The 27,500-nt window shown below is 35.3% G+C and overlaps 2 protein-coding genes across 3 annotated transcripts in view; both read right to left on the reverse strand.

Moving 5' to 3' along the window:
- The window catches only part of c23h1orf52 (chromosome 23 C1orf52 homolog), a 6,137-nt gene extending 3,905 nt beyond the window's left edge, over positions 1-2,232 (reverse strand). Inside the window, exon 1 of the mRNA XM_058762298.1 lies at positions 1,819-2,232. Within this exon, the coding sequence (XP_058618281.1) occupies positions 1,819-2,100 (282 nt within the window). The 5' untranslated portion in view covers positions 2,101-2,232. The remainder of the gene's footprint in view (positions 1-1,818) is intronic.
- Positions 2,233-3,113: 881 nt separating this feature from the next.
- Positions 3,114-27,500, reverse strand: part of ddah1 (dimethylarginine dimethylaminohydrolase 1) — an 82,394-nt gene continuing 58,007 nt past the window's right edge. For both annotated transcript variants that reach the window (XM_058764430.1, XM_058764429.1), the window contains exons 2-6: positions 22,989-23,088; positions 20,735-20,808; positions 18,861-18,980; positions 13,575-13,718; positions 3,114-6,876 (exon numbers count right to left, since the gene is read on the reverse strand). In XM_058764430.1, coding sequence (XP_058620413.1) covers positions 6,760-6,876; positions 13,575-13,718; positions 18,861-18,980; positions 20,735-20,808; positions 22,989-23,079 — 546 coding nt within the window. In that variant the 5' untranslated portion in view covers positions 23,080-23,088 and the 3' untranslated portion in view covers positions 3,114-6,759. The remainder of the gene's footprint in view (positions 6,877-13,574; positions 13,719-18,860; positions 18,981-20,734; positions 20,809-22,988; positions 23,089-27,500) is intronic.

Genomic DNA, 27,500 nt, shown 5'->3' on the forward strand with positions numbered 1-27,500 from the left:
AATAATTTAAATTATAATAATTATTAACCACTTTAACAAATAAAATTATAATAGTAGTATTATTTTTAGATTGCATTATTTAAAGCTGCAATCCGTAACTTTTTTTGGTTAAAAATGATCCGAAATCAATATTTGAGCAAGTACATAACCAGCCAGTGTTCAAAACAATCACCTTCCTTTAGCCCGATTCACAACGCTTAGCTTATAATAATGTTTTCTAATTTGAGTGGTACGGGTAGGTTTTCGTGGGAAATTCGAGCATGGCACTGCGTCATTACGTCACGTCTGTAAATGTGAGGATCCTGCAGGTGGAGGTTCGTTTATAGCCTTTCCTCACAGCAGCTAGAATAATTAAATGTATCATTTTGATGGTGGATTGTAATCCAGTAAGGATTATGTGTTTATGAAACACATGTGAATGAAATGAAATTATATTTCAGTTTTAAATGTGCTTCTGATTACAGATAGCCTGGGATTACACAAGATTTGTATTCAGTTCGAAGGGAGAATAATTTGCTTTTTGGGTTAAAAGAATTTCTTAATATGAAATTCGAATGGTATGACAATTAGAGATTAGACTGTACAGCAATTGAAATCTACACGCTAATACACACTATACTCATAGTCACGCAATGCTGATGTTGTTAACATTAATAATTTGAGAATAAAGTATAACAATAATAATACTTTGCACGGTTTGATGTGATATGAGCTAACCGATCTTTAGATTTAATCACCATTGGTAGCGCGATTTATGGTAATGCTTTTTTCCTCAGTTGGTCAGAACAAACATGGCAGACTTGTTACTTACTTGTTCAGATGATAATATCCGGTGAAAACTCTTATGTGGGTCATATATTCCAAGATGTAAGCTAGAATCTGTGATTATGAAGTACAGTATCCACACCGGTGTGTGACTGACACACATACTCTGCCGGAGCACAGCCCCGCGCACGGAACATAATTCCGCACACAGCTGCAATTCCAGGTTTTCAAACAGAGATGGCGACAAAGAGGCAAAACTTATGGACTGCAGCTTTAATAATTCCATTAATTAAACAGATGTACTTATTATAGACCTCACATAGCCCCGCCCCTTTTCAGAATGGCACTCATTGTCTTCTGGTTTGTATTTCATAAGACCGTATGATTTTGTCACATACTACACAGAATTACAGTATTTAAGTAAGCTATTCACACAAACATAATCTGTTGTGTCTTAAGTGAACGTCTGGGAAAAACATCTGATGTGTAACATTATATTAGATCCGTGCAGTACAGTAAGGCCCGTCTGTCTCTAACAATAAAACAAAAATCAATGCTCTTGACTGAACTGCTTTTGTAGTTTTAATAATTTATTTGCAATGAACACACTGAATTGATTTTCACATTTGATTATTTGTTTTTCTTACTTGAATGCTTTTGATTAGATGTAAAATGAAAAAAGTAATGCACTAGGCCTATTGTTTCATTCTTATATTTGTTGCACTGTTGTTGTTTTTTGCATCTGTTCTTATTTTTAATTTTAAAAAAATGCTATATTGTGATTATTAATACAGTAATTAATATTAAGAAAGAAAGTGGATGAAACGATGGTGATTTTGCTTTAAAGCCTTTAGAAAACTTTTGCTCATTAGTTACTTTGCTGACTTTGTCGACTTCAAACAGGTGAGATTCCAACAAATCCTCTCTCATTTTGAAGGTCTTTCAACGGAGAATGTGAAAATAAAAATAACTAATTTTTGCAAATTTGCTCATTTTGCCAGAACAGGTCACAGATATTGTATAATAACGGAATAATGAGAGTGAGAGACTGACCTCTTCTGGCGCTTTGACGGCTCTTCTGTCCCAGTCGATGACTTTATTCAGCGGGTTGTAGAGGAACGTGGGTTTGCTGACGGATCGGAACAGATCGTCGGGTTTGGGCAGCGGCTCGGCGGCGGCTCGTTTGCGGCTCTGTGCTTCAGAAGATCCGGAGGGCTCCGGTTCGCTTCGGCTCTTCACACCGGACTCACGGCTGTCCGAGTCACTGCTGCTGTCGCTCAGATCATCATAACCCATGAAGAAATTACGACCCTCTGTTTGCTTCTCATCGCTCATGGTGGACAAAGATGAGAGAAGGCTGCCGGATTCAATGATTGTGGGTTTATTCGGAACCGCAGATCAATAACAACTAAACAACACTCGCCATGTTGAATTCGGCGCGCGCTGATGACGTAGGCGCAGGCGGAGCGTAAACCACAGAAATAAAACCTACAACGATTTGCATAAACGATAATTAAATTGTATTTTTAAACTGCGTGTTTTCAAACGAAGAGCTATTAAAAATATTATTTTCGTTAGTATCAGGATTCAGAACCGCGGCTGACGTAGACGCCCGATGTCACGTGTTACCAGTTACATTTCTCAGCGCGCGTCAGATCGGACCAATCACAGTCATTTGTGATGACCTGATGAGGCATCCAAAGCGACTAACAAATGAGGACAATGCTAGCAATCAACAGAGCAATGTTAAGCAAGTGCTATAACAAGTCTCGGTTAGCTTAACGCAGTACACATAGCAAGGTTTTTTTTTTTTTAATTATATAATAAAATCGAAAACAGATAGAATAGAATAAGAATAGAGCAAGCTAGTATTAGAGGCCTTTTTGCTTTTGTTAATTGTATAATAAATAAATAGAAAACATTAGAAAAGCTTTTTTTTTTTTAAAGAATAGAATTAGAGTGCTAGAGTTAATTAATTAGTTAAGCTAGTAAATTAATCGTTTTGTAGAGAAATTGAGTGGAAAAAATCATCGTATACTTTTGCGATTGCACTTAAGTGTTTAATCTTATCATTATATATTACTGACACTCTATCCTCCAATTTGATACTGTTAAGTGCTTTGACACAATCTGTATTGTTAAAAGCGCTTTATAAATAAAGATGACTTGACTTAAGTAGAAATATACTTTTAATTAGCATATTTATAGTATATAACTTGTCCAATTTTATTTAGCACAAAAATAAGAATGCACTACTTGTGTACTTTCTAATATTGAATTATTTTGTAGTGCATTCAAGTACTAGGCCCTACACTTTATTTTCAACATCAGTCACAACGACCACAAAATAATAACAAAACACGCATTCACAAGCTGTTTTATTTAAAATCATTACAAAGAGCAAAGACACAGTGTTAAAGAAATTATGGCACATAGGCTACAAATCACATCTAAAAATCCTGAGTCACATCTATCTCTGATCGACCAGTCCAGTGTACATCGCCTTGACAATCATTTACTTTTTAGAAAATACAAGAGTAGAAAGAAAATACTGCAGGCTGCAGAATCCCAAAGACCTGAGTTGCTTTCTTATTTTAGGATGATGACGGATTTCAGCATGAATTTGGTGAGATGATAACAGAGAAAACTCAGGGTGAATTGAAGTTCATGATGAAACACGAAATTCTTTCTGGATGAGCAGATGGCTAATAAACAGCGTTTATGATATCATACAGTGGGACTCACGACAACTGCAGGATATTTTACAAGTGTCTTTCTGGCAGAGAAATAATGATAACGTCTTTTGCAAAGCATCTAGGAGACGAAGAATGAGATAGATATATAAAAGAAAGACAGCTGCGCTTTCATCGTGGCCTATAATTCTGATGTTTATCTGTCGACATCGTAAAAGTGTTGGGACATCTCTAAATCCTGTTTTATAGGCGCAAGCCCATGTCTCTGAGCTTTAAATCTTCATTTTTTTTTTTTTAAGAGGTGAAATAAACTGACAGAGTAACGCCGTCCCTTCAGTTCGGAGCATCCTAAAAGGGCCAATCCACCGAATGGGCACCATTTGTGTCCCCAGGACATTATAGGTACAAACATGCATAAAAATGAACTATAAATACATTTTAATATTAAGCAAGCACATTAATCTAACTGTGTCCCCTGTTTTTCACTCAGTCCTGTTACCCGAACACATTCCCCTCTGCAGACCACTAGATTTAAATAGAAACATGATTTGGCCTTTTTCAGCAGCGAGGTCAGCTCACTCGTCAATGTTCAATCATTAACATCTCACATGTGTAGTCAAACCTGTATACTAATATAATGAATACTCCTCCTTGTTACCAGTTTCATTCCTGTTACTAAATAGTTTTTTCTTTAAAAAATAAAGTTAAAGCACTATTTTTTTAAATTAAGTTTGGTCCATAATTTATCCTATTGTTTAATAAATTGCATTATAGAAAATTGATAAGCTTGAGGTTTGAGTCGCCTTTAAAATAAAAAAAATGGGTTTGTGTACTTTAGAAAAATACACTTTGTGTAGATAAATAGTGACTTTTTATGATAAAAATAATGTTTTTTGACCATGAAACCAACAATTTCTTTAAAATAAACACCTGCGTGAGGGGGAAATGATGGAATTTGTTGACATAATTTTAAACATGCTTTTTAAAATACATTAGAGTTTTGGTAACAGGACTGAGAAAAATGCATCCATCTTCCACTTAAAAAGAAAAGAAAAGAGTTTTGTAAGCAAATGGCACCCATTCGGTGGAATGACCCACAACACTTAACGTGAAAAGCGTTAAACTGAAACGTGAGATGTGACCGAGGAGCTGTCGGTTTAACTGTCACACTATGGAAGCCTGTTCCCGCCAAAAAAAATAATAAAATTGGTAAATGTGAATTTTCCCCTCACAATTCAAACTTTTTTCTCATATTTTATCCTACATTTTTCTCTCTCTTTTTTTTTTTTTCCATAAAAAAAAAAAAAAAAAAAAAAATCGCAATGGGGGAGGGGATAAAGAGGGAAAAAAGAGGGAAATTATGAGGGGGAAAAGTAATTGCAAAAATAAACTCAGAATTTGTACTTTCTTGCAATTTTGAGTTTGTCTTGCAATTCTGTTTCTTTTTTGTTTCTTCTACAAAATGAAGTTAATTATTTTTTTTTTAAAATTGCGACTTTATATCTCACAATTCTGACTTTATCTCTCACAATTGTGTCACAATTTTGAAATTTTTCTCAGAATTGCGAGTAAAAAAAAGTCTGAATTGTGAGATATAAACTCAGAATTGTGAGAAAAAAGAATTAGGATATAAAAGGATGCAATTCCCTTTTTATTTTTTTTTTATCCTGTGGTGGAAACAATCTTCCACAGAAAACCCACCGGAAACATAAAAACTTCCATTCCAAATTGTTTACAATTAAAGCAAGTGTCCCAAATCATCATACGATGCATCTATGCTTGATTGTTCAGCTAATATTACCCATAATTCATTGCACTGGACAATTTTACGATTTTCTAACATTTAGTTAACGTAAAGTTGTGAAGAGTGAAGCTCCAACCACAGCAGGTTTTAAATGTATGATGCCAATGAGTTATTGTTGTTAATGGTGCTAACACTACACTAATGCAACAAGTTGTCAGTGGTGTCAAGGTAGCATGCACCAATACTGGTGTGCTGTTTAATTACATAGATGTTGGCAAACTTCAGATTGGACATCACAGTTTATATCGACGTCACAGTGAGGAATGATGTCCAATCAGCACCTGAGGATAGGGAAACCGTGACTATGTTTGAATCGACTAGAATACTACTCTATTTCTGCAGTATGTAAAGATTGCATAGTCTGCAAATGTTCTGCATGCATGGAATACCTGCAACATCTGCAATACTGTATCCCACAATGCATTGCACTGCAACTGACCTTCTATTTCCTGTAACGGCAACCAACTAATATCAACGGTGATTGTCAACATCTGCCTCTTTTTCAGGTTAACACACAATAATTCAATATGCGCTACATACTAGGCTAAACACTTCCAGCTAACAAAGAACGTTCTGGCAAGGTTCTCCTAAAGTTAACAAAACGTTAATAGAACGTTTGGTCAGAGTTATCTGGTTTTTAATCATCCAATGTTTTTTAAACGTTACAACTTAGTCGTTTCAGAGAACTTTCAAAAAGTTTCCAAAATGTTTGCAAATGTAATTTTCTCTAACGTTCACATAACCAAGAAAAAAAAAATCCTTTTTTTTTTTTTTTATAACTTAATGAGAATGTTAGCAAAACGTTCTTAGAACTTATTTTTTATTATCTGAGTTCTGCCTTCACAACTGCAGGACAAACGAACACACAAATTGTACTTAAAAATCAATCTATAAAAACATTTTTTGCTTCAATTACTCAGTAAAAGCACTTGACTATGGCTTATTTCTCACATCACATCTGCGCAGTCTGCGGATATTTATTCCAGAAAATACAGTTCAAATGCTCTATAAATCTATTCATAAACGTGATGATCTGCTATCTAGGCAACACAAAATCAGCATTCATTGTTTAAAAACTGGCTTTTTTTGAGGATTGATGGACGTTAAATGTGATAAACACTTTCAGTTCAGTGATTCTGAGTGGATCCAGATGATTTTAGCAGTTTGCAGCTACATTTTGAGGTTTAGGGCAATTTTTGTCATGCAAATTAGATTTTATAACAATCCAAATTGTAATGGTTTTAACTCACTGACTGTTGCTTAAAAAAAGTCAACAGCTGGACGGCCATCCTGACCAAGCCGGTTAAACTAGTCAGTATGGTCTGGAGACTAGTTAAACCAGCTAAGACCACAATGTTGCTGGTTAAAAAATAAATGTACTTTATTTTCCTCACATTTTATAAAGCAACAGGTTTGAGACCTGAACTAAGTTTTATATTGTCTTCCCTTCAAATGAAACAATCTGATTTATTTTATTTGAGTGTTTCTGCATGTGGCTCAGATGTTCTTCTTCTTGTTAATGAGCACCGAACAGCAGGTCAGCGCTCCGTCCACCTTCACTTTCTCCTGATTGGACACTGGGATGAGCATGTGATCCTTCAGCTTCTCAAACACCTGCAGACATTAATGTATTCATGAATATAATATATCATCAAATAAATGACTGAATTCATTTTAAAATAAACAAATGCTCAAACTAAAATGTTCGTATTTTTGGTTTTATTTAAAAAAATATATAAATATAAATAAATAAATATTAATGCATTATTAAATATAAATAATATAATTTTAATTTAATTACTGAATTAAATTTAAATCAAGTTCTGAACACATCATGAAATTGTGTCTTTTATGTGAAATATTGTAACAGATAAATACTATAAATAATATATAAATAATATATTATAAAAATTATACATAGTATAAAAATGATTAAATTGGATCATTGGATAATTAAACATTTCAGTCCAGTTAGATTTATTTTTGGTAATTGCAAATTATTAATAAAACAAACAAACAAACAAACAAATATATATATATATATATATATATATATATATATATATATATATATATATATATATGTGTGTTATATTAATATACTATCATATCATATAATATTTAATATTAAATTAATTACTGAATAAAATGTAAATAAAAATTCCGAGCACATCATTAAATTGTCTTTTACTATAATATACTATATTATAAAATATTATTTCACAAATAATATGAATATTTATATATAAAATATTATATTTAATAGAAAATAGAATCAAATAAATGTAATCATTTTTAAAAACATTTCCCCTCTTTTTTGTCTTCTACCAGGTAAATGTTTTCATGAATGAACCAATTATTCTTTATCTGTAAAGCTCTCAAAAATGTGATAATATTCAATGCAGTAAACTTCATTCACAGTTTAAAATGATTATTTTAATGAATGCACAGAAGCATTGTGTAATCCAGAGCTCATGACGTTAACATCCAAACGCGCGAGCAGATCTCAGACGCTGCGAGAGCAACATTACATCATCTCACAAAGCCTCATAAAGAGATGTGTGTCATTGCATGGAGATCCTCCAAAAGCCCAGCCATGTTTTCCTAAGAGTCCTCCAGCACACAAGTCTGAAAATAACCGCAAGATCTCTTACTGTTTCACACAATCAGCTCAACTATTACAGCGCTGTGTGACGTCAACATCAACACCAACACCAGACAAACCGTGCTTGAGCGCAAAAAGAGACCAGTGTTACACTCACTCAAGCTTCAAACACACATCACTGGATCACCAGATGATTACACATCTCAGTCAAGTTACATATATTATTCTTAGTTCTTTTTAGTATCTATTATAGTAATATTAGCTATATTAACTGCCTACCTAGGCAGGGGCATCATGCACTCATTATTTCTGAGGGGGCAAGAGTTCGGGGGGGGGGGGATTCATGTGACACACAGCAGCCACAACAGCACTTATGTTTTATTTATTTTTTTCCTTTTTATTCGAAACATTCCCAAATGCATTAACTATACCATGAAATATCTTGATTCTCACCTTTATAGATTATGTTAGTTGATCTAGTGGGCGATGGTCAAAGTAACCTAATAATGTAATCTATTGGGCTAACTATGCATAAAAAGTCTGTTTACTTAATTAACAGATATGGGTGTCATGCCATAACATATTTTAATACGACTGACTTTATATTTAATGTGAATTTAACATTGAAAATTCATGCGAATAAAAACATTGTAAGTTAGGCTATCATAAGTCAAGTCACCTTTATTTATATATCGCTTTTCACAATACAGATTGTGTCAAAGCACTTAACAGTATCAAATTGGAGGATAGAGTGTCAGTAATGTATAATGATAAGATTAAACACTCAATTTTCAGTTAAAGGCATTTCATTATTGAATTCAGAGATGTCATTGTCTAGCTCAGTTTAGTTTAAATAGTATCTGTGCAATCAAATCGGCAATAATCGCTAGAAATTAAGTGTCCCCAACTGAGCAAGCCAGAGGCGACAGCGGCAAGGAACCAAAACTCCCTCTGTGACAGAATGGAGAAAAAAAAACCTTGAGAGAAACCAGGCTCAGTCGGGGGCCAGTTCTCCTCTGACCAGACGAAACCCGCAGTTCAAAAGTTTATATTTCTATTTTTAATTTTGTTGCAATTTCTAAAAATAATAGTATTATGTAGTTAGGTATTTTATTATATGTTTAGTTACTTTGTTATATAACACTTTCATTGCTGAAACAGTTCTACTCCGCCATCATTGAATCCGTCCTCTGCACTTCAGTAACTGTCTGGTTCAGCTCAGCTACCAAATCTGACCTCAGGAGACTACGGAGGGTAGTCCAGACTGCTGAGTGAATCATTGGTACAACCCTCCCTGCTCTCCAAGAACTGCACTCATCCAGAGTGAGCAAAGGGCTGGTAAAATCACTCTGGACCCTCACATCCAGCACACTCCCTCTTTGAGCTGCTGCCGTCTGGTCGACGCTACAGAGCTCTGAGCACCAGAACGACCAGCACAGGAACAGTTTCTTCCCTCAGGCTATCTATCTCATGAACACTTGACAATAAACATGAAACACACAACACTATCAAACTTTTTATTTAACACATACTTATTACATTTCAAATTTGCACCTAACATACCTGTACATACTGAATTGTCTATTTTGTATATTGTGTTTGTGCTATTTTGCATATTGTCCATTTGTACATTATTTTTTTATTATCTGTGTGTTCTCCTGTCGCTGTCATTCTGTCGCACTGTGGAGCTACTGTCATTAAAACAAATTCCTTGTATGTGCAAACATACCTGGCAATAAAGCTAATTCTGATTCTGATTGTACTGAAAGAGAGCAAAGAACGTTTACATTATCAAAGAACATTTTTACTGACTAGTTCAAGCACTCTCAAAAACTCCCATTAAAATCACTGAAGCTATTTACACTGTGAAATGAATATCTTACAGATTCGTACACACATTTGCACTTTGTTGTTTCTAACGAGAGAATTCGCCAGAAAGAGGTATTCAGTCAGTGAGCGAGTGAAGAAAACACCGCATTTTAGCGATGACTCATCTGAATGCCTCTGATTGGTCATTGCATTCATAAGCTCAACAGCATCGTATGTGATTGGTTTAATGCACAGTGCTGTAAAAACGTGTCTGTATCTGGCTCAGTGCCAGCCAGCGAATGCAGATTTGAATTTAGCAGCTGATGATATGACGCGCTGAACGTTCTAATCACGCTGGTGTGAGTGTATTAAATATAGAAAATATTAATCGGCTATTTTTTGTCTTTTGGAAGCTGCATTCAAAATCCACTTGGCTCAAAAATCTGAGGGAGCACGTGCCCCCTCACTTTGAACGGGCATGACGCCTCTGTACCTAGGTATAATAACCTACGCTCACTCTCACCCTCCCGGCTATCTGCTATGGTTTCATCTTCACTTCCTCCCCCTAAACAGTTATCATCTTTTGATGCTAACAGTGCTACTGATACTTTCTGCTCCACTCTTACATGTTGTTTAGACACTGTATGCCCCTGTCTTCCAGGCCAGCCTGTACCTCCCCTTCTGCTCCTTGGCTGTCTGATGTTCTCCGCGAACATCGTTCTAAGCTCAGGGCTGCTGAAAGGGTATGGCGCAAATCAAAAAATCCCAATGACCATGATGTGTATCAGTCACTCCTCTCTTCCTTCTCTGCTAATGTCTCCACTGCTAAAAGAACATACTATCATAACCTATCGTATAACCCCACTACTTAAGAAATCCACCCTTAACCCATCTCTTTTAGAGGACTACAGACTGGTTTCCCTTCTTCCTTTCATTGTAAAAACACTTGAACGAGCTGTGTTCAACCAAGTTGAACAACAGAACAACCTCCTGGACAGCAACCAGTCTGGTCTCAGAAGTGGACACTCGACCGAAACTGCCTTGCTGTCAGTTGTTGAAGCCCTAAGACTTGCAAGAGCGGATTCCTAATCTTCAATACTTATCTTGCTGGATCTGTCTGCTGCTTTTGACACGGTTAACCACCAGATCCCCCTGTCAAACCTATTGGTAAAGGGCATCTCAGGAACAGCAGACAGGTCTTAACTCAAGGTATCTTGGAGAGGTGAGGTGTCCAAGTCGCAACATTTTAACTACTGGGGTGCCTCAGGGCTCAGTTCTTGGACCACTTCTCTTCTCTGTCTACATGGCATTACTAGGTTCACTGCTATGCTGATGAAACTCAACTCTACCTCTCATTCCATCCTGATGATCCAACGATAGCTCCTCGCATCTCAGCTTGTCTAACAGACATTTCTTGCTGGATGAAGGACCATCACCTTCAACTCAACCTTGCCAAGACAGAACTGCTTGTGGTTCCAGCAAACCCATCGTTTCATCACAATTTCACCCTCCAGTTAAGCACATCAACCATAACTCCTTCAAAAACAGCCAGAAACCTTGGAGTTATGATTGATGATCAGCTGATTTGATGATCAAACCACCTCTGGCTCTGCACCCCTTTACCTAAATTCATTACCTCAGACTTATGTGGTTTTAGAAGCTTCCGTTCTGCAAGTGAACTTCGCTTTATTGTTCATCCCAAAGAGGCACAAAATCACTTTCAAAGACTTTTAAATGAAATGTTTCCTCCTGGTGGAATAACCTGCCCAACTTAATCCCAGCAGCTGAGTCCACAAAATCTTTACAATATATTTATTATATAATTTAAAAACAAAAACTTGCTACGTGTACTGCGTTAAGCTAACTGAGACTTGTTATAGCGCTTGCGTATCATTGCTCTTTTGTTGATGTTGATTGCTTCTATTGTCCTCATTTGTAAGTCGCTTTGGATAAAAGCGTTTGCTAAATGACTAAATGTAAATGTAATAACTATTATAGTAATATTAGCTACAGTTTAAAAGTCACTTATTTATGTTATTTATATCAAATGAGACAGATTTGTTTTTATTTGTAAGTTTTGGTATGTATGTTATGTAGGGCTATGCAGTGAATTATGATGATTCATGATAAATACAAATAAAAACCAAAATTTGATGATGTGCTCAGATAACTGGTATTTTAATTACTACTGATTATATATATATATATATATATATATACACACATACACACAGTGCCCTCCACTAATATTGGCACCCTTGGTAAATATGAGCAAAGGCGGCTGTGAAAATAAATCTGCATTGTTTATTCTTTTTTCTTTCATTCAAAAAATTCACAAAGTGCTAACCTATCATTGAAGTAAAACAATTGAAAGTGGGGAGAAAATCTCATTGTGAAATAAATGCTTTCTCTACTTCATGTTGGCCACAATTATTGGCACCCAATTATTGCAACGTCCTTTTCCCGAGATAACAGCTCTGAGTTTTCTCTTATAATGCCTAAAGAGTTTGGAGAACACCTGATAAGAGATCAGAGACCATTCCTTCATCCTGAATCTCTCCAGATCCTTCAGATTCACAGCTCCATGTTAGTACTTCTTCTCTTCAGTTCACTCCACTCATTTTCTGTAGGGTTCAGGTCAGAGGACTGGGACAGCCATGGCAGAAGCTTCATTCTGTGCTCAGTGACCCATTTTTGTGTTTATTTTGCTGTTTATTTTGGATTGTTGTCCTGGTGGAAGATCCAAACACGGTCCATTAGAAGATTTCTTACAGAGGCAGTCAGGTTTTGATTTTTATCTGTTGGTATTTGATAGAATCCATGATGCTATGCATCTGAACAAGATATTCAGGACCTCTGGCAGAAAAACAGGCCACAACAACAAAAATACAGCAGTATATTTAACCGTGGACATGGGGTACTTTTTTATCTCTGTTTGTACTAAACTCATCTGCTGGGTTTGCTGCCAAAAAGCTCTTTTTTTCAGTTTCATGTGACCATAGAAGCCAGTGCAATTTGAAGTTCCAGTCATGTCTGACAACTGAATATGCTGGAGTTTGTTTTTGGATGAATGAGGAGAATTTTTCTTGAAACCCTCCCGAACAACATGTGCTGATGTAGGGGATGTTTGATATATATATATTTTTAGGCTCTCTGACTCCAAGACTCAACTAATCTCTGCAATTCTCCAGCTGTGATCCTTGGAGAGTCTTTGGCCGCTCAAACTCTCCTCCTCACCGTGCATTAGGACGATATAGACACACTTCCTCTTCCAGGCAGATTTGTAACATCTTTAGTTGATTGGAACCTCTTAATTATTACCCTGATGGTGGAAATGGGGATTTTCAATGCTTTAACTCTTTTCTTACAGCCACTTTCTATTTTGTGAAGCTCAACAATCTTTTGCTGCACATCAGAACTATATTCTTTGGTTTTACTCCTTGTGATGGATGATTAAGGGAATTGGCCTTTGTGTTCCTCATATTTATAATCCTGTGGAACAGGAAGTCATGGCTGGACAATTTCATGCTCCTAGTCACCCTGGTGTGCTAAAAAATGTATATATGAATGGGAATATACTTCAGAGATATTTTACTCATAAGAATTTCTAGGGGTGCCAATAACTGTGGCCAACATTCATTGGAGAAAACATTTATTTCATCATGAGATTTTCTCCCCACTTTCAATTGTTTTACTTCAATGATAGGTTAGAATTTTGTGAATTTTTTGAGTGAAAGGATAAACAATGCAGATTTATTTTCACAGCCGCCTTTGCTCATATTTATCAAGGGTGCCAATATTAGTGGTGGGCACTGTATATATATATATATATATATATATATATATATATAGTGTGTGTGTGTGTGTGTGTGTGTGTGTGTGTGTGTGTGTGTGTGACCTTGGCACTCTCGGGAAACTCCTCAGGTGTGCAGTGCAGCAGGACGTCTCCTTTAGCCGGCAGGTTCATGTAGATGCAGTTTGCAGCCAAATCATCAGGAAGCGTCAGTTTATCATATTTATGATCGCTCATCTGCTGCATGATCTACACACACAGACATATACAACACAAAATCTCAATACAAACAATATCATTTAGTTATATTTGCAATATGATGCTGACAGAATGCAATAAACAATAAAATAAAATAACTAACATCATAAGTGGACTTCGGGAAACAATAAAATGCTACTAAGGAGCAAAACACAAAATGCAGCCCATTTAAGAAATATTAGGAGTTTTAAAGTAAGTTACATGAAAGAAAGAAAGACTTAAATGTAAATTAATGTATTAATAATTAAATAATGTGTTAAAAATGATAAATTAATGTATTAATAATATTAATAAATAATATAGTTATAATTTATTATTATTTTGTATTATACTTAATATATTATCATTGTATTATAATATATATAAATATATACACACACACACTTTAGTTGATTATGAAACTTTCCTCATTTTTTGGCTTTTAAACTGTTCTACACTTATTCTAGAAGTATTAGATGACCTCATCGAGAGCAGCGGAGCCTCTGATTGGTCAGTTTGTTTTTGCAGCACTAAATCCTGTTGAATAATAAAAGTCTGAACACATATCTGTTCTGACGGATGACACACACACTGTGTGTTCATAACCACACACACAGCGTTCGGTCTAACTGCTCTGTAATCTATAATGAGCGACTCTTTTAATGAGTAAAGCAGAACACATTAAATCTGCGTTAAAGCTCATCTGCAGCCGTATAAAATCAAGCGTAATTACAGCGAGGCTGCCGCAACACACAATGAAGCGTTTAGCAGCTAATGATTGTAATGTCTGTAAATGACCGTCCTAAAATCTCTAATTTTAGAGTGAGAATGAAGCTGCAACCGCAGAGGAGAAAATCACGAGCATCACTGCTGCCAAAATGTTGTCATCACTCAAAAATGCCCCGAGTGACGCAGTGAGGCACCAGCAGAGGGAGACGCCACCCCGAAGACAGCATTCAACCCAGAATCCCTTCTTTTACGTCCAGAATAGCATGCTGTGTTTACTCTTTCTGTAATGTAAAGGGAGAAATAGTATGCATTCTACATGAAAAAATTAAATACTTGGGCCTAAATTTAAGATTCATGTAACTGAATTGCATATAAAATTTCCATGCATTTGGATTATACGGTTTTAACAAACAAATAAACTTAATGTGATACATATTTGTCAGTCATACAGTACATAAATGAAGCAGTTCAGATTTATGAAATTAGTTTTATTCTACATTTTAACTAATTGAATATTGCTTTTTCCACAGGTATTGCCATATTTTATGGCAAGACGTGTTCATACTGTTTAACTGAATAAATGTAACCGTTTTCACAATGAACAGATTCTAAACTATATTAATGAATACATTAAAAAATATTATTAAAACAATATAATATTACACACACACACACACATATATATATATATATATATATATATATTTAAATAAAAATAAATCAAAACTTTTAAAAATATTTTTCTATATTTTTGTACGATTTTTGAATTACAGTCACAATGCATCCTAAAATAGACAACATTTTCTATGAATAAGTAAATAAAATATATATTTAATTTCTTTTGAATTATGGGATTAAATATGAAAATAAAAACAAAATAATGTAAAAATAATAAAATATAAAAATGAATTAAATTAAATGTTTAAATAAAATAATTCTAAAATTAAATATTTAAGTTAAAAATTATATATTTAAATTAAAAATTATATATTTAATATGAATATCACAATCATTTAAATACAATTAAAAAAATATATATAAAAATATATAAAACAAATAAAACAAATACAAAAATCATTATTTAATTAAAATCAAATTGATGCCAAATTCATATAAAATTATATGGAAATATTTTAAATGCATTAAATAAAATGATTACAAATATAAATATATTATTAATTAAATAAAATCAAATAGTTCATGCAAAATTATTAAAAATAGATGATTATAAATGATTTATTTGAGTGCAGAAATCGGACCTGTTTTTATTTATGTGTGACTGACAAATATGCATCACATTAAGTTTATTAGTTTATGTTAAATCTGTGTAATTCAAATGGATTTTATATGCATTTCAAATAGTATTGTAGATTACATTCAGTGCATCCTAGATCATTAGCATGTGTTCATTACATATACAGTGCCCTCCAAAAGTATTGGAACAGTGAAGACAACATTGTTCTGTTGGCTGTGGAGTCAAGACATTTGCAAATATGATGAAAAGACGAATATGAGACAAAACTACAGAATGTCACATTTTATTATTAGCCGTTTCAACACATACATGTTTAACCAAATAAAAAGAACAGCACTTTTAGAGTTCATCCCACTCATTGATGTGAGCAGAAGTATTGGGACTTCTGAAATTCAGGTTCAGTCAGATTTAAATCTGGAGATTGACTTGGGCAATCTAAGACTTTCCATCTCTTTGCCCTTATAAACTCATTCACTGAACTGGCAGGGTGTTTTGGGTCATTGTCCTGATGCAATATGAAGCACTTCCCAATGAATCTGGTGGCATTTTCTTGAATATTGGTAGGCAAGATGGTTTTGTACTCTTCCAAATTCATTCTGCTACTGTCATCATACATTAAGTGATCAGTAAAGTTGAGAGGGCCTGTTCAGAGACAGCCATGCATGCCCATGCCATGACACCACCTCCACCATGCTTTACAGATGAGGCTGTATGCTTGGGATCATTTGCAGTTCCCTTTTTTTCTCCACATTTTTGCTTTCCCATCACTTAGGTAAAGGTTCATCTTTCTCTCATCGGTCCATAAACACAGTTCCAAAAATCTTCTGGCTCACCTTTGTGCTTTTTTGCAAACTCTAATCTTGCCTTTCTATTTTTGGAGCTGGTCAGAGGTTTGTATCTTGCTGTGTAGCATCTGTAATTCTGTGTCAAAGTCTCCTGAGGACAGTAGATTGTCAGAGCATCACCCCAGCTTTCTGGATGTTGTTGGTGATTTTACAGACATGTCTTTTAGGGTTCATTTTCACAGCTTTTATGATTTGTCTGTCATCAACTACTGTTGTTTTGTCAGCTGATCAGGTCGTTGTTGGTTGCTGGTGTCGCTGGTGGTTTCCAAACTCTTGATTTCTTCATGCCCTTTGTTTTTGCTAGAGCTCTAATTGACTTCCTCTTTTCTTTTAGCATCCAAATTGCTTGCTTTTCTTTCAAAGTCAGCTCCCTCATCTTCATCCTGGTTTGTGTGTGTCATCATCGAATGCAGAAGTAATGGATATAACTGATCGACACATTCCCTGCTTTTAATATCTGAAGAATTAATGCAACAGGACACAGCTGATCACTCAGAAAGACCTGTGAGGCAACTGTTCCAATACTTATGCTCACATCAGATCACAGGGATGAAACTCTAAAAGTGCTGAACTTCTCAGCTGGTAAAACATCTATGTGTTGAATCACCCAATAATAAAATGTGACATTCTGTAGTTTTGTCTCATATTCATCTTTTAATCATATTTGTAAATGTCTTGACTCCACTTTTGGAGGGCACTGTATGTATATATGGTTGTTCATTTGTGGTTCTGTAAATTTAGACTTTTCTCCAATTATGAAGTATGGAAAAATATTCCATAACAATTCCAACTTTAACACCTGAAATCACAATTCCTGCATGGACACAGGCCGGGTTCACATGTGATTAAACTCTGTGCATCCGAGTCCCTCTGCAAACGAGGGGAAACGCTGAATCCCTGCTGGGAATCTGGGAATGAGCCAAAACGACACAGAAAGACGGACAGATAAAGCGGCTGCAGCGATAAGGAAACTTTGGCGCAGCGCAACCGATTTCCATGACAATGTTTTTCATGTTTGCGCAGTTCAGTTATCCTCATCCCACAAAATCCAGGCATTCCAGTGCCAACTGTTGATCTGAATCTGAGCAGGAAGCAGCATCACAGAACAGCCTGCTATCATTAGACCCCGAGATCAGCACGCTGGAGGAATGAAGCGCATTTAACTGTTCACTGCTCTTACTGCACATTATCAAGCCAAATTCATATTCTGGAATGTTTAATGCATTTTTAAGCATTTGCTCTCTGGGAATATTTAAACGTTTGGAATATTATAAGTATCTTAATGTTTTTGAAAGAAGTCTCTTCTGCTCACAGAGGCTGAATTTATTTGACAAAAAAAAAAAAAAAAATCAGTAAAAATTGTGAAATATTAAAGTTTAAAATAGCTGTTGAAATGTAATTTATTTCTGTGATCAAAGCTGCATTTTCAGCATCATTACTCCTGTCTTCAGTGTCACATGATCCTTCAGAAATCATTCTAATATTTATGTTTCATAATCATGTTTATAATGTTTCAAATAAATGCTGTTCTTTTGAACTTTCTATTTATCTCTGAATCCTGAAAAATATAATGCATCACGGTTTCCACAAAAATATTGGGAAGCACAACTGTTTTCAACATTGATAATAATCAGAAATGCTTCTTGAGCAGCATATTAGAATGATTTCTGAAGGATCATGTGACACTGAAGACTGGAGTAATGATGCTGAAAATTCATCTGCGCATCACAGGAATAAATTATATTTTAACAGATATTCATATAGAAAACAGCTGTTTTACATTGCAAAAATGTTTCACAATTTTTAGTGCATTTTTGATCAAATAAATCCAGCCTTACTAAAATATAAGAGATGACCTTTAATGTACATTTATAACATATTAATTATTCAAGTTCTTCTAACTGCATTATGCTATCCTCGACTTTCCCAGTCGTTTGGATTTCTAAGAAGCATTTGATAGAGATTACATTTATAATAACTAATTTATATAAGATGAAAAATGTGAAAAATATCCACTAATTTTTAACAACTGCTATATTTCCAGGTTTTCATGACTGCAGGACACCTGGAGTTGCACATCCAAGCATTTTAGTGATTAAAACCTGTGCAAAAATCAATTCAAGGCAGTTATAACATTGGATGTGCATTCAATATTTCAATGATCTGCAGTTTATAATTCCTTCTTAACTCTATTATTTGTGTCCTTTTGAATTTATGTGGCCGAAGATGAAGTGTTTTGACCGAGTGTTTACAGTCATGCCTGTGGGTTTGCTGTGAATTGTAGCTCATGTGTTGTTTTTCAGACACATTCAGGAGTGTTTATACCTTCAGGGCTTTCTGCGCGGCTTCGCTGGATCCGATGGCGATGAGACCGGGTCCGGCCATGCTGCAGAAACTCTTCAGATGCAATGTGTCCTGAACAGGAACCGTGGACACGGCGTAGTCCTGTAAAACAGAGTCCAGTCGGGACACACATCAGCACAAAAGCATTTTGGCTCCGACTGGAGAAACATTCAGTCATAAAAACAGAATGAAAATATTGTGTCCTCCAAATAAACTACTAGCGTATTGGCTCAGCGGGTAAACAAAGGGGAAAAACGGTCGCTTATTGGAAAAAGACACTTAAAGCACTCCAGACCTTGAAAGGAGGAGAAAATGCACTCAGAGATTCTTGAGGAAAGTACAAGGGAATGTTTTTGTGGAAAGTATGGATGTATTTACAAACACTGCTGTCTGTTGTACTATGAACACGTTCGATAAAGCAGCTCTGCTTTCACTTTAGCGACCCGGGCGACTTTGCGCTGGTTAAAAGTTTCCATAAACCATCGGCATGTGAATGATAAAGAGCTGCAGGCATCCTCGAGCTCGTTTGCTGCTCGTTACGAACTTGTGACGTTAAAAGCATCTGTGACATTAGCAAAGAATGTTCCTTTTTTACGACCGGCGTTTGATTTTCATTCAGAAATCAAAGCCTGCGGCTGACGTGGTTCTCGGTCTGCAGAAGCAGCGCTGCAGAAGATAAACATAACCTGATCAACACTAAACACTGAGAGACTGAGAATGAAGACAAGAGGAGGAAAGATAGATAGACAGGATAGACAGATATACAGGACAGACAGACAGATAGACAGATGGACAGACGGAGAGATAGATGCCCTGAAACAGGCAGACAGACAAACAAACATGCATACATAGAAGATAATCAGATACATGGATAAATAGACAGATGGGTAATAAAGATAGTGTAAAAAGACAGATAGATAGATAAGGAGATAGACAGACAGACAGATAGACAGATGGATAGAGAGATAGATGGATAGATATATAGACGGTCAGACAGATAGACAAATATTTAGACAGACAGACAGATATAGGCAGGCAGATATATAGACAGACGGATATACAGATATATAGACAGACAGAAAATGGATAGACAGATGGATAAACATATATAGACAGACAGACGGCTAGGCAAATATATAGACAGACAGATAGACAGATATATATATAGACAGACGAATAGAGGGACAGATGGATAGATAAACAGATGGATATACATATATATAGACAAAGAGACGGATAGACACATACAGACAGAAGATAGATATATAGACAGACAGACAGATGGATAGACATATATACAGACAGACAGATGGATAGACAGATATATAGACAAACATATGGATAGACAGATATATAGACAGACAGACGGATAGACAGATATATAGACAGACAGACAGACAGACAGATATATAGACATACAGAAGGATAGACAGATATATAGACATGGATAGACAGATATATAAACAGACAGACGGATAGACAGATATATAGACATACAGAAGGATAGACAGATATATAGACAGAAGGATAGTCAGATATATAGACATGGATAGACAGATATATAAACAGACAGAAGGACAGACAGATATATAGACAGACAGATGGATAGACAGATATATAGACACAGACGGAAAAACAGATATATAGACACAGATGGATAGACATATATAGACAGACAGACGGATAGACAGATATATAGACAGACAGACAGATATATAGACAGACGGGTAGACAGATGTTTACACCAACAAGACGGCTAGAGAGATATATAGACAGACATGCAGATAGAGAGATATAGACAGGCAGGCAGATAGAGAGATATACCGTATATAGACAGACAGACGGATCAGACTCACCTTAAAAGCGTCGGCCAGGATCTCCGCTCCTCTCTGGTTGGTCCTCTTGGATAATCCCACAAAGAATTCTCTACCTGAACATCAGACACACGTTACATTCACCTGCAGCGACTGATCAGCTCACACACATTAACGAGTGCTGCTCCAGACAACAATTTGGATTGTATCTAGTATCCGTCACTGATGAAAGGAAACCAAACTAATTTGCAAAGGGACATTAGTTAAAGCTTCCTAACGACTCTCTGAGTTCACTGGGTTCGACTCTACCTCGATGCCACTGAACCTTCTGATCTGAGGCCAGTGAGAAGCTTCAACGTTCAGCTGTATAAAGAGACTTTTCCCAGTCATATGACTTTATGATTCCTTTAAATAGTCATCTGAGATCAATTTCTCACATGTTCTGGTCTAACAGTTTAAGTTTGCGTGTCAGTAATTCTGGTCTGATCTGTGAACAGTGGAACGTGACGCCTGAATCCAGAACAGTAGCCACTAAACGTTCACCACAGGAGATACGAGCTTCAAGACGCCAGAAAGAAATGTTTCTGGCCGGGAACGACTCCAGCCTAACGTCTCCAGACTCAATTAGGTGTACGGCTGCAGTTTTCCAGCCACTGCTGAAGGTGACCCACATTGAATTCAGGGAACCAACCAGACACAATGTACATTTCCACAGCAAGCAAAGCTGATTCACAGCTGCGGGTTTTAGAAAAGAACGGTTTAAGTGCAGTTGTGTTTTATTGTAAACATAGAGGAATGAGTGTTATTTTATAGTTAACTCTTTTCCTGCCATTAGGACCATATGAAGTGATGGAAGTGATCTACTTCATCTATATTTTGTTGATCATTCTAAATCTGATCCAGATTTACACTGCCATTCAAAAGCTTGGGATCAGTAAGATTTTTAATGGTTTTTTTTTGTTTTTTAAATTGAGTCTCTTCTGCTCATTAAGGCTGTATTTATTTGATCAAAAATACAGAAAAAAACAGTAATATTGTGAAATATTATTGCCATTTCTAATATTGGTTTCCTATTTTAATATACTTTAAAATATAATTTATTTCTGTGACACAGTGCTGAATTTTCTTCATCATTAATCCAGTCTTCAGTGTCACATGATCCTTCAGAAATCGTTCTAATATGCTGAATTTATTATCAGTGTTGAAACTGTTGTGCCGCTTAATATTGTTTTGGAACCTGATACTTTTTCTTTAATTCTTTGATGAATTAAAAAGTTAAAAAGAACAGCATTTATTCAAAATAGAAATCTTTTCTAACAATATAAGACTTTACAATCACTTTTTATCCATTTAACACATCCTTGCTGAATAAAAGTATTAATTTCTTAAAAAAAAAAAAAAAAGAAAACATTTACTGACCCCAAACTTTTGAACAGTACTCTATATATTAACACTGTTCTTTTAAAATTTTTATTTATCAAAGAATCCTGAAAAAAGTATCGCAAGTCCCAAAACATTGTGCAGAACAACTGTTTTCAACATTGATAATAATCAGAAATGTTTCTTGAGCAGCAAATCAGCATATTAGAATGATTTCTGAAGATCATGTGACACTGAAGACTGCAGTAATGATGCTGAAAATTCAGCTTTGCTTCACAGGAATAAATTATATTTTAAAAGTATATTAAAATAGAAAACTGTCATTTTAAATTGCAATAATATTTCACAAAATAACAGGTTTTTTTCTGTATTTATGATCAAATAAATACAGCCTTGAGTGGAAGAAACGTCTTTAAAAAAAACATTAAAATTCTTACTAATCTCAAACTTATGAACAGCAGTGTAGTCTTTGACAAAACATTTGATTTTCTCAGCTTTTTGATCAAAATGTTGCTTTTTATGAAACTTTTATGAAAGTGCTGTTAAAAAAAGAATGCATGAAGCTGTTTAAAAGCAGAGGCTGTGATCTTTCTTTTGACATATTGCATGTTCAGATATTAATACAACAAAATATTCTGGGGGCCATGAAAATTTTGTGAAAATGATTAAAAATGCTGGCGGTGGCTTGTAACTTTTAAAAAATCGTCCTGCTGCTTAAATTTGTATGCATAATATGGCATTAAAATAGAAATAAATGCAAAACAGAAGCCTTTTTACGAGTGATCTTAGACTTTCAGACTCCACCATACATGTTCTTGTAGATGATCATCTGTGATTGGCTGTTTGTCCGTACACACAGGGATTTGATTGGCTGATGCTTCCACGTAGGGTGTTATTATAAGCAAAAATGTGGTACCTGTGAACAGGACGTCTCCTCCGTCCAGCGTGGCCGATTCATCCGTCATCTCCACTATATTGAGGCCAAGCTCCGTCAACGCAGCTTTCATGGCCTCCGTCTGAAACAGAAAAATATTTACATTTATTCATTTCCAGACAAAAAACACTGCATAAAAACCACACAAAACACCGCAGTAAATGCATAGCAACGCCGTATGACACTTAAGCCCTTAACACAAGAGTTCACATTACACATTGAAAGTTAAAAAAACAAAACACAAACAAAAAATACTGTTATGAATATACTACAGCAGTCTCTCTTTCTTTAACAACTACAAAGGGCTTTTAATTCAATTTAACTCTTTTTATTGATGCTTTTCAACAACAAGGAGATGAAAAAGGATTGTTACATGAGATCAGACAAAACGTTTTTCTACACTTTAATTTAACATAGGCCTAGATCAGTCATGCTGGGAAACTAACCTGGTCTAAAGCAGTGTCCTCTAACACTGACCAATAGGAACAATATGATATTACCATTGTCTCGCATAGTATTATTTGACTTTTTTTTCTAGCCATGCAGCCTTTCTCTCTGGTTTTATAGTTTATATATATGAAAATAAATAATACATTTGATTTATCCATTACAATAGTCCCTTTACATATATCATAAAAACACACTTATATATATGACACATTTAAATGTCCAACAACAAATATTTTAGCAAAATGTATATTTTACTCAGAATTATTGCGCTCCGTCTGTTTAGCGCGCATGCAGCGCTCGTTCACTCCTGACAGCAAAACGAATATGTTTGCATAACTTTCTAACATTTACAGATGAAAAATATACCTGTGACATGTCAGTTATGCACTGAGGAAAACACAACGTCTCAAATGCATTAAACAGCACAGATATAATCGCTGTTTGTCATGATGGATCGATCTGATCCATGATCGACAATAAGGTCTGTTTAAGAATAATCTGATTAACAAATTAACGAGACTGTGTGAATTTATTTTGTTGTTTATGGACCCGCTTTAATTTGTTATGTTATTTCAAGTCAGGTTTTGGACTTTAATCCTAGTTTTTAATCGGGTCTCCGTAGTGTTGTTGTGATTCGTCATATTCACGCACAGCGGTGATGAGAGAACGCGCTCGAGAAACAGTTTAGAGAGGAGATATATAAAATATTGGTCATGTTCTAAATAATAAAAGTATAGCGCATCCACTAGTAATTAATTATATATAAATAAATCGGTTTTTACCGATGCAAATATATTTTACCATGTCAAAATTGTAAAACAATACTATAAAAAATAATAAATAGTAAAAAAAAAAAAAATAAAATCCAGAAATTAACAAGAATTTGAATGGAAAAATGGCATCGGAAGTAACAAAAAATGTTCTAGATATTTACAATGTAAGGGCCAAAAATCTCCCTGTTTTTGTTTGTTCTGATCATTTTTCTTAGTGTCACATAAAAAAAGCATAAATTTTCCAAAGACGTGCATCATAAAAACAATTAGTATAGGAATATAATTAAATAAAACAAGAGATATAATCACAATACAAAAATAAAAGAGTGTTTAAAGCACTTATTTTTTAGTTGAACAGCATATAAAGTTTCTGAGGGACCAATAAAAACACTCGTGAGGGTCGGCCATGCCTCCAGTGTGCTGTGATTGGCCGATTAGCCCGTCAAACTGATAACGCCAGCCAATCGCTTTCACAATCAGTCCACATGTCAAACTGATGGAAATGAACTAATTACACAGCACACGCCACTTTCTATCACATCCCAGTGACAACACGAGTCGCTTCCCTGAGAACTGACTACCAAAAGTGACTATTGCAACATCACGGTGGTGTAAGAAATCAAACCGAACTCTGCCCTCGTAAAAGTAAAAGCGCTCCTGTTAATCTGGTCCAGGAGGCGAATGTTGGCCCGTAGGGAAAAAGCGAATCTCGGACGCGGGCAGGAGCCCCGGATGACGACATCAGCAGGGGCCGAGGGTGATGTCATGCTGAAGGAAACATGTAAAAGGTTTATGAGGAGAAAGATTTAGAGGAAGTGAGGAGTGGACAGTGAGGTTTACAGCTGCTTTAGCGGCTCTCGGGGGTCTGGTTTTTCACAGGGTGAATCAGTGTTTCCACGGCGATATCTGGCGATGAGGTCACCACGGACTCTGCTTCCCCTCGCTGCTGTCGCCAAGCATGAGGTCATCCAGGTGTGTAGCCACGGCAACCACAACCCACCCCCCCTTATCCTCACTTAAATAAGTGAAGACTCACAAAAACACACAAGAGCAGCTCAACAAACACACAGACACACAAGAGCGCCGATGCAAAACTATATTTTTTATTGGCATCACTAGAAGAACTGCGGTTTATCAGTATGTTTTGGTCTCTCAGCTTTTCAATAACTACAAAAGTCTTGTGATTAGTTTTTAACTCTTTTTATTCATTAATATATTTTATTTAAATTTATAAATTAAATAATATTATAAACTAAAAATATAATTATATTATTTTTGTATGTTTTATTCATATATATATATATATATATTAGTGCTGGGCAAAGATTAATCGCGATTAATCGCATCCAAAATAAAAGTTTTTGTTTATATAATATATCTGTGTGTACTGTGTATATTTATTATGTGTATATAAAGACACACACATACAGTATATATTTTGAAAAGATTTACATGTATATATTTATTAATATAATTTATATGATATATAAATATATTTAATATATAAACATAACACATTTTTCTTAAATATATACATACATGGGTGTGTATTCATATATACATAATAAATACACACAATACACACACATATATTATGTACACAAAAACTTTTATTTTGGATGCGATTAATCGCGATTAATCGTTGCCCAGCATTAATATATATATATATATATGTATATGTGTGTGTGTGTGTGTGCGAGAGACCAGATGATGAATATTAAAAAACAGGAATATTAAAAATGATAATAATAATAATAAGGACTAAAAGGTGAATAGCCAAAATAAAAATAAATAAAGATAAAGAAAAACAATAATAAAAAATAAACAGAAAATAAATAAATACATACATTTACAAAAAGGCTTTTAATTAAAGTGACACTTCACCCTAAAAAGAAAAATTATAATTTACTACAACCAAACCTGTATGAATTTCTCTCTTTTTTCTTCTTTATCTTCTGAACACAAAAGAAGATATTTTGAAGAATGTGTGTGTTTTTATTTTTTAACTCTCTGCACTAATGAAGTCAATGGGGACCAGCAACTGTTTGGTAATCCACATTCTTTAAAATATCTTCCTTCATGTTCAACAGAAGAAACTCGTACAGATTTGAAACAACTTCAGATTGAGGAACTGATGACAGGTTTTTAATTTTTCATTGGGTGAATTATCACTTTAATTCATGATCTGCCACAGGTCTGTGTGTCTGTGTGTGTGTGTGTGTGTGTTTTGTGAAAAGTCAGGACATAGATGTGTATAATGACGAGGGTATGGCAGGTATTACAAGGTGAAGGTGACTTCAGGACATTGACCCATGTCCCCACTTTTCAAAATGCTTATAAATCACACAGAATGAGTTTTTTTGGGGAAAGTTGAAATGCACAGTCTCCTGTAAGGGGTAGGTTTAGGTGTAGGGTTGGTGTAGGGCAATAGCACATACAGTAAGTACAGTATAAAAACCATGAGTGTGTGTGTGTGTGTGTGAGGGAGTGTGTGTGTGTGTATACCTGTTTTTCTATTCAAGTGGGGACTTAAACCTGAATACACACAGACTCATGGGGACTCGTGTCTCCTAAATTGAGGTCTCCACGGGTAAACAAGCTAATAAAATCACACAGAATTAAGTTTTTTGAAAATCTAAAAATGCCTGTAGTTTCCTGTAAGAGGTAGGTTTAGGTGTAGGGTTGGTGTAGAGCAATAGAATATACGGTCTGTACAGTAGAAAAGCATTACGCCTATGGAGAGTCCCCACAGGGACAGCAAACCAGACATGTGTGTGTGTGTGTGTGTGAGTGAGTGTGATGGTCTGTCCATCTGTCAAACACACATCACCATCACAACAACATCTCACCAGACAACACTGTGGAAGCGGTCAGAGGTCAGAGGTCAGAGGTCAAATGTAACCCCTGGCCACACTGTGATCACGGTTTGTCTTCTCTCTCTCTGACGTGCTGACAGAAGGATTGTTATAGTTCATGATGCAGACGCAGGTCTCAAAGTCAACAATGCTGTTCACTATCCGTTTATCTATGGAAGTGAACTGGTTTTTAACGACCCACTATCATATAGCTATTTGTATAACTACTGAATTTATTAGATTAAACTATTATGAGATTAAAATGTTGGTTGGTTTTCTTCTGTTAACAGATTTACTATTCGGTTTTCCGACAGATTTACTCAAACTAACATTTTAGTTTTAAAGAACTCATTAAGATTTGTTGAACCTAAAAACTAGTTTCAAAATCAGAAAACAGAGTAAAATACATGAAACAA

The sequence above is a fragment of the Onychostoma macrolepis genome, chromosome 23 (assembly GCF_012432095.1).
Source record: "Onychostoma macrolepis isolate SWU-2019 chromosome 23, ASM1243209v1, whole genome shotgun sequence".
In the NCBI taxonomy this organism is placed as follows: domain Eukaryota; kingdom Metazoa; phylum Chordata; class Actinopteri; order Cypriniformes; family Cyprinidae; genus Onychostoma; species Onychostoma macrolepis.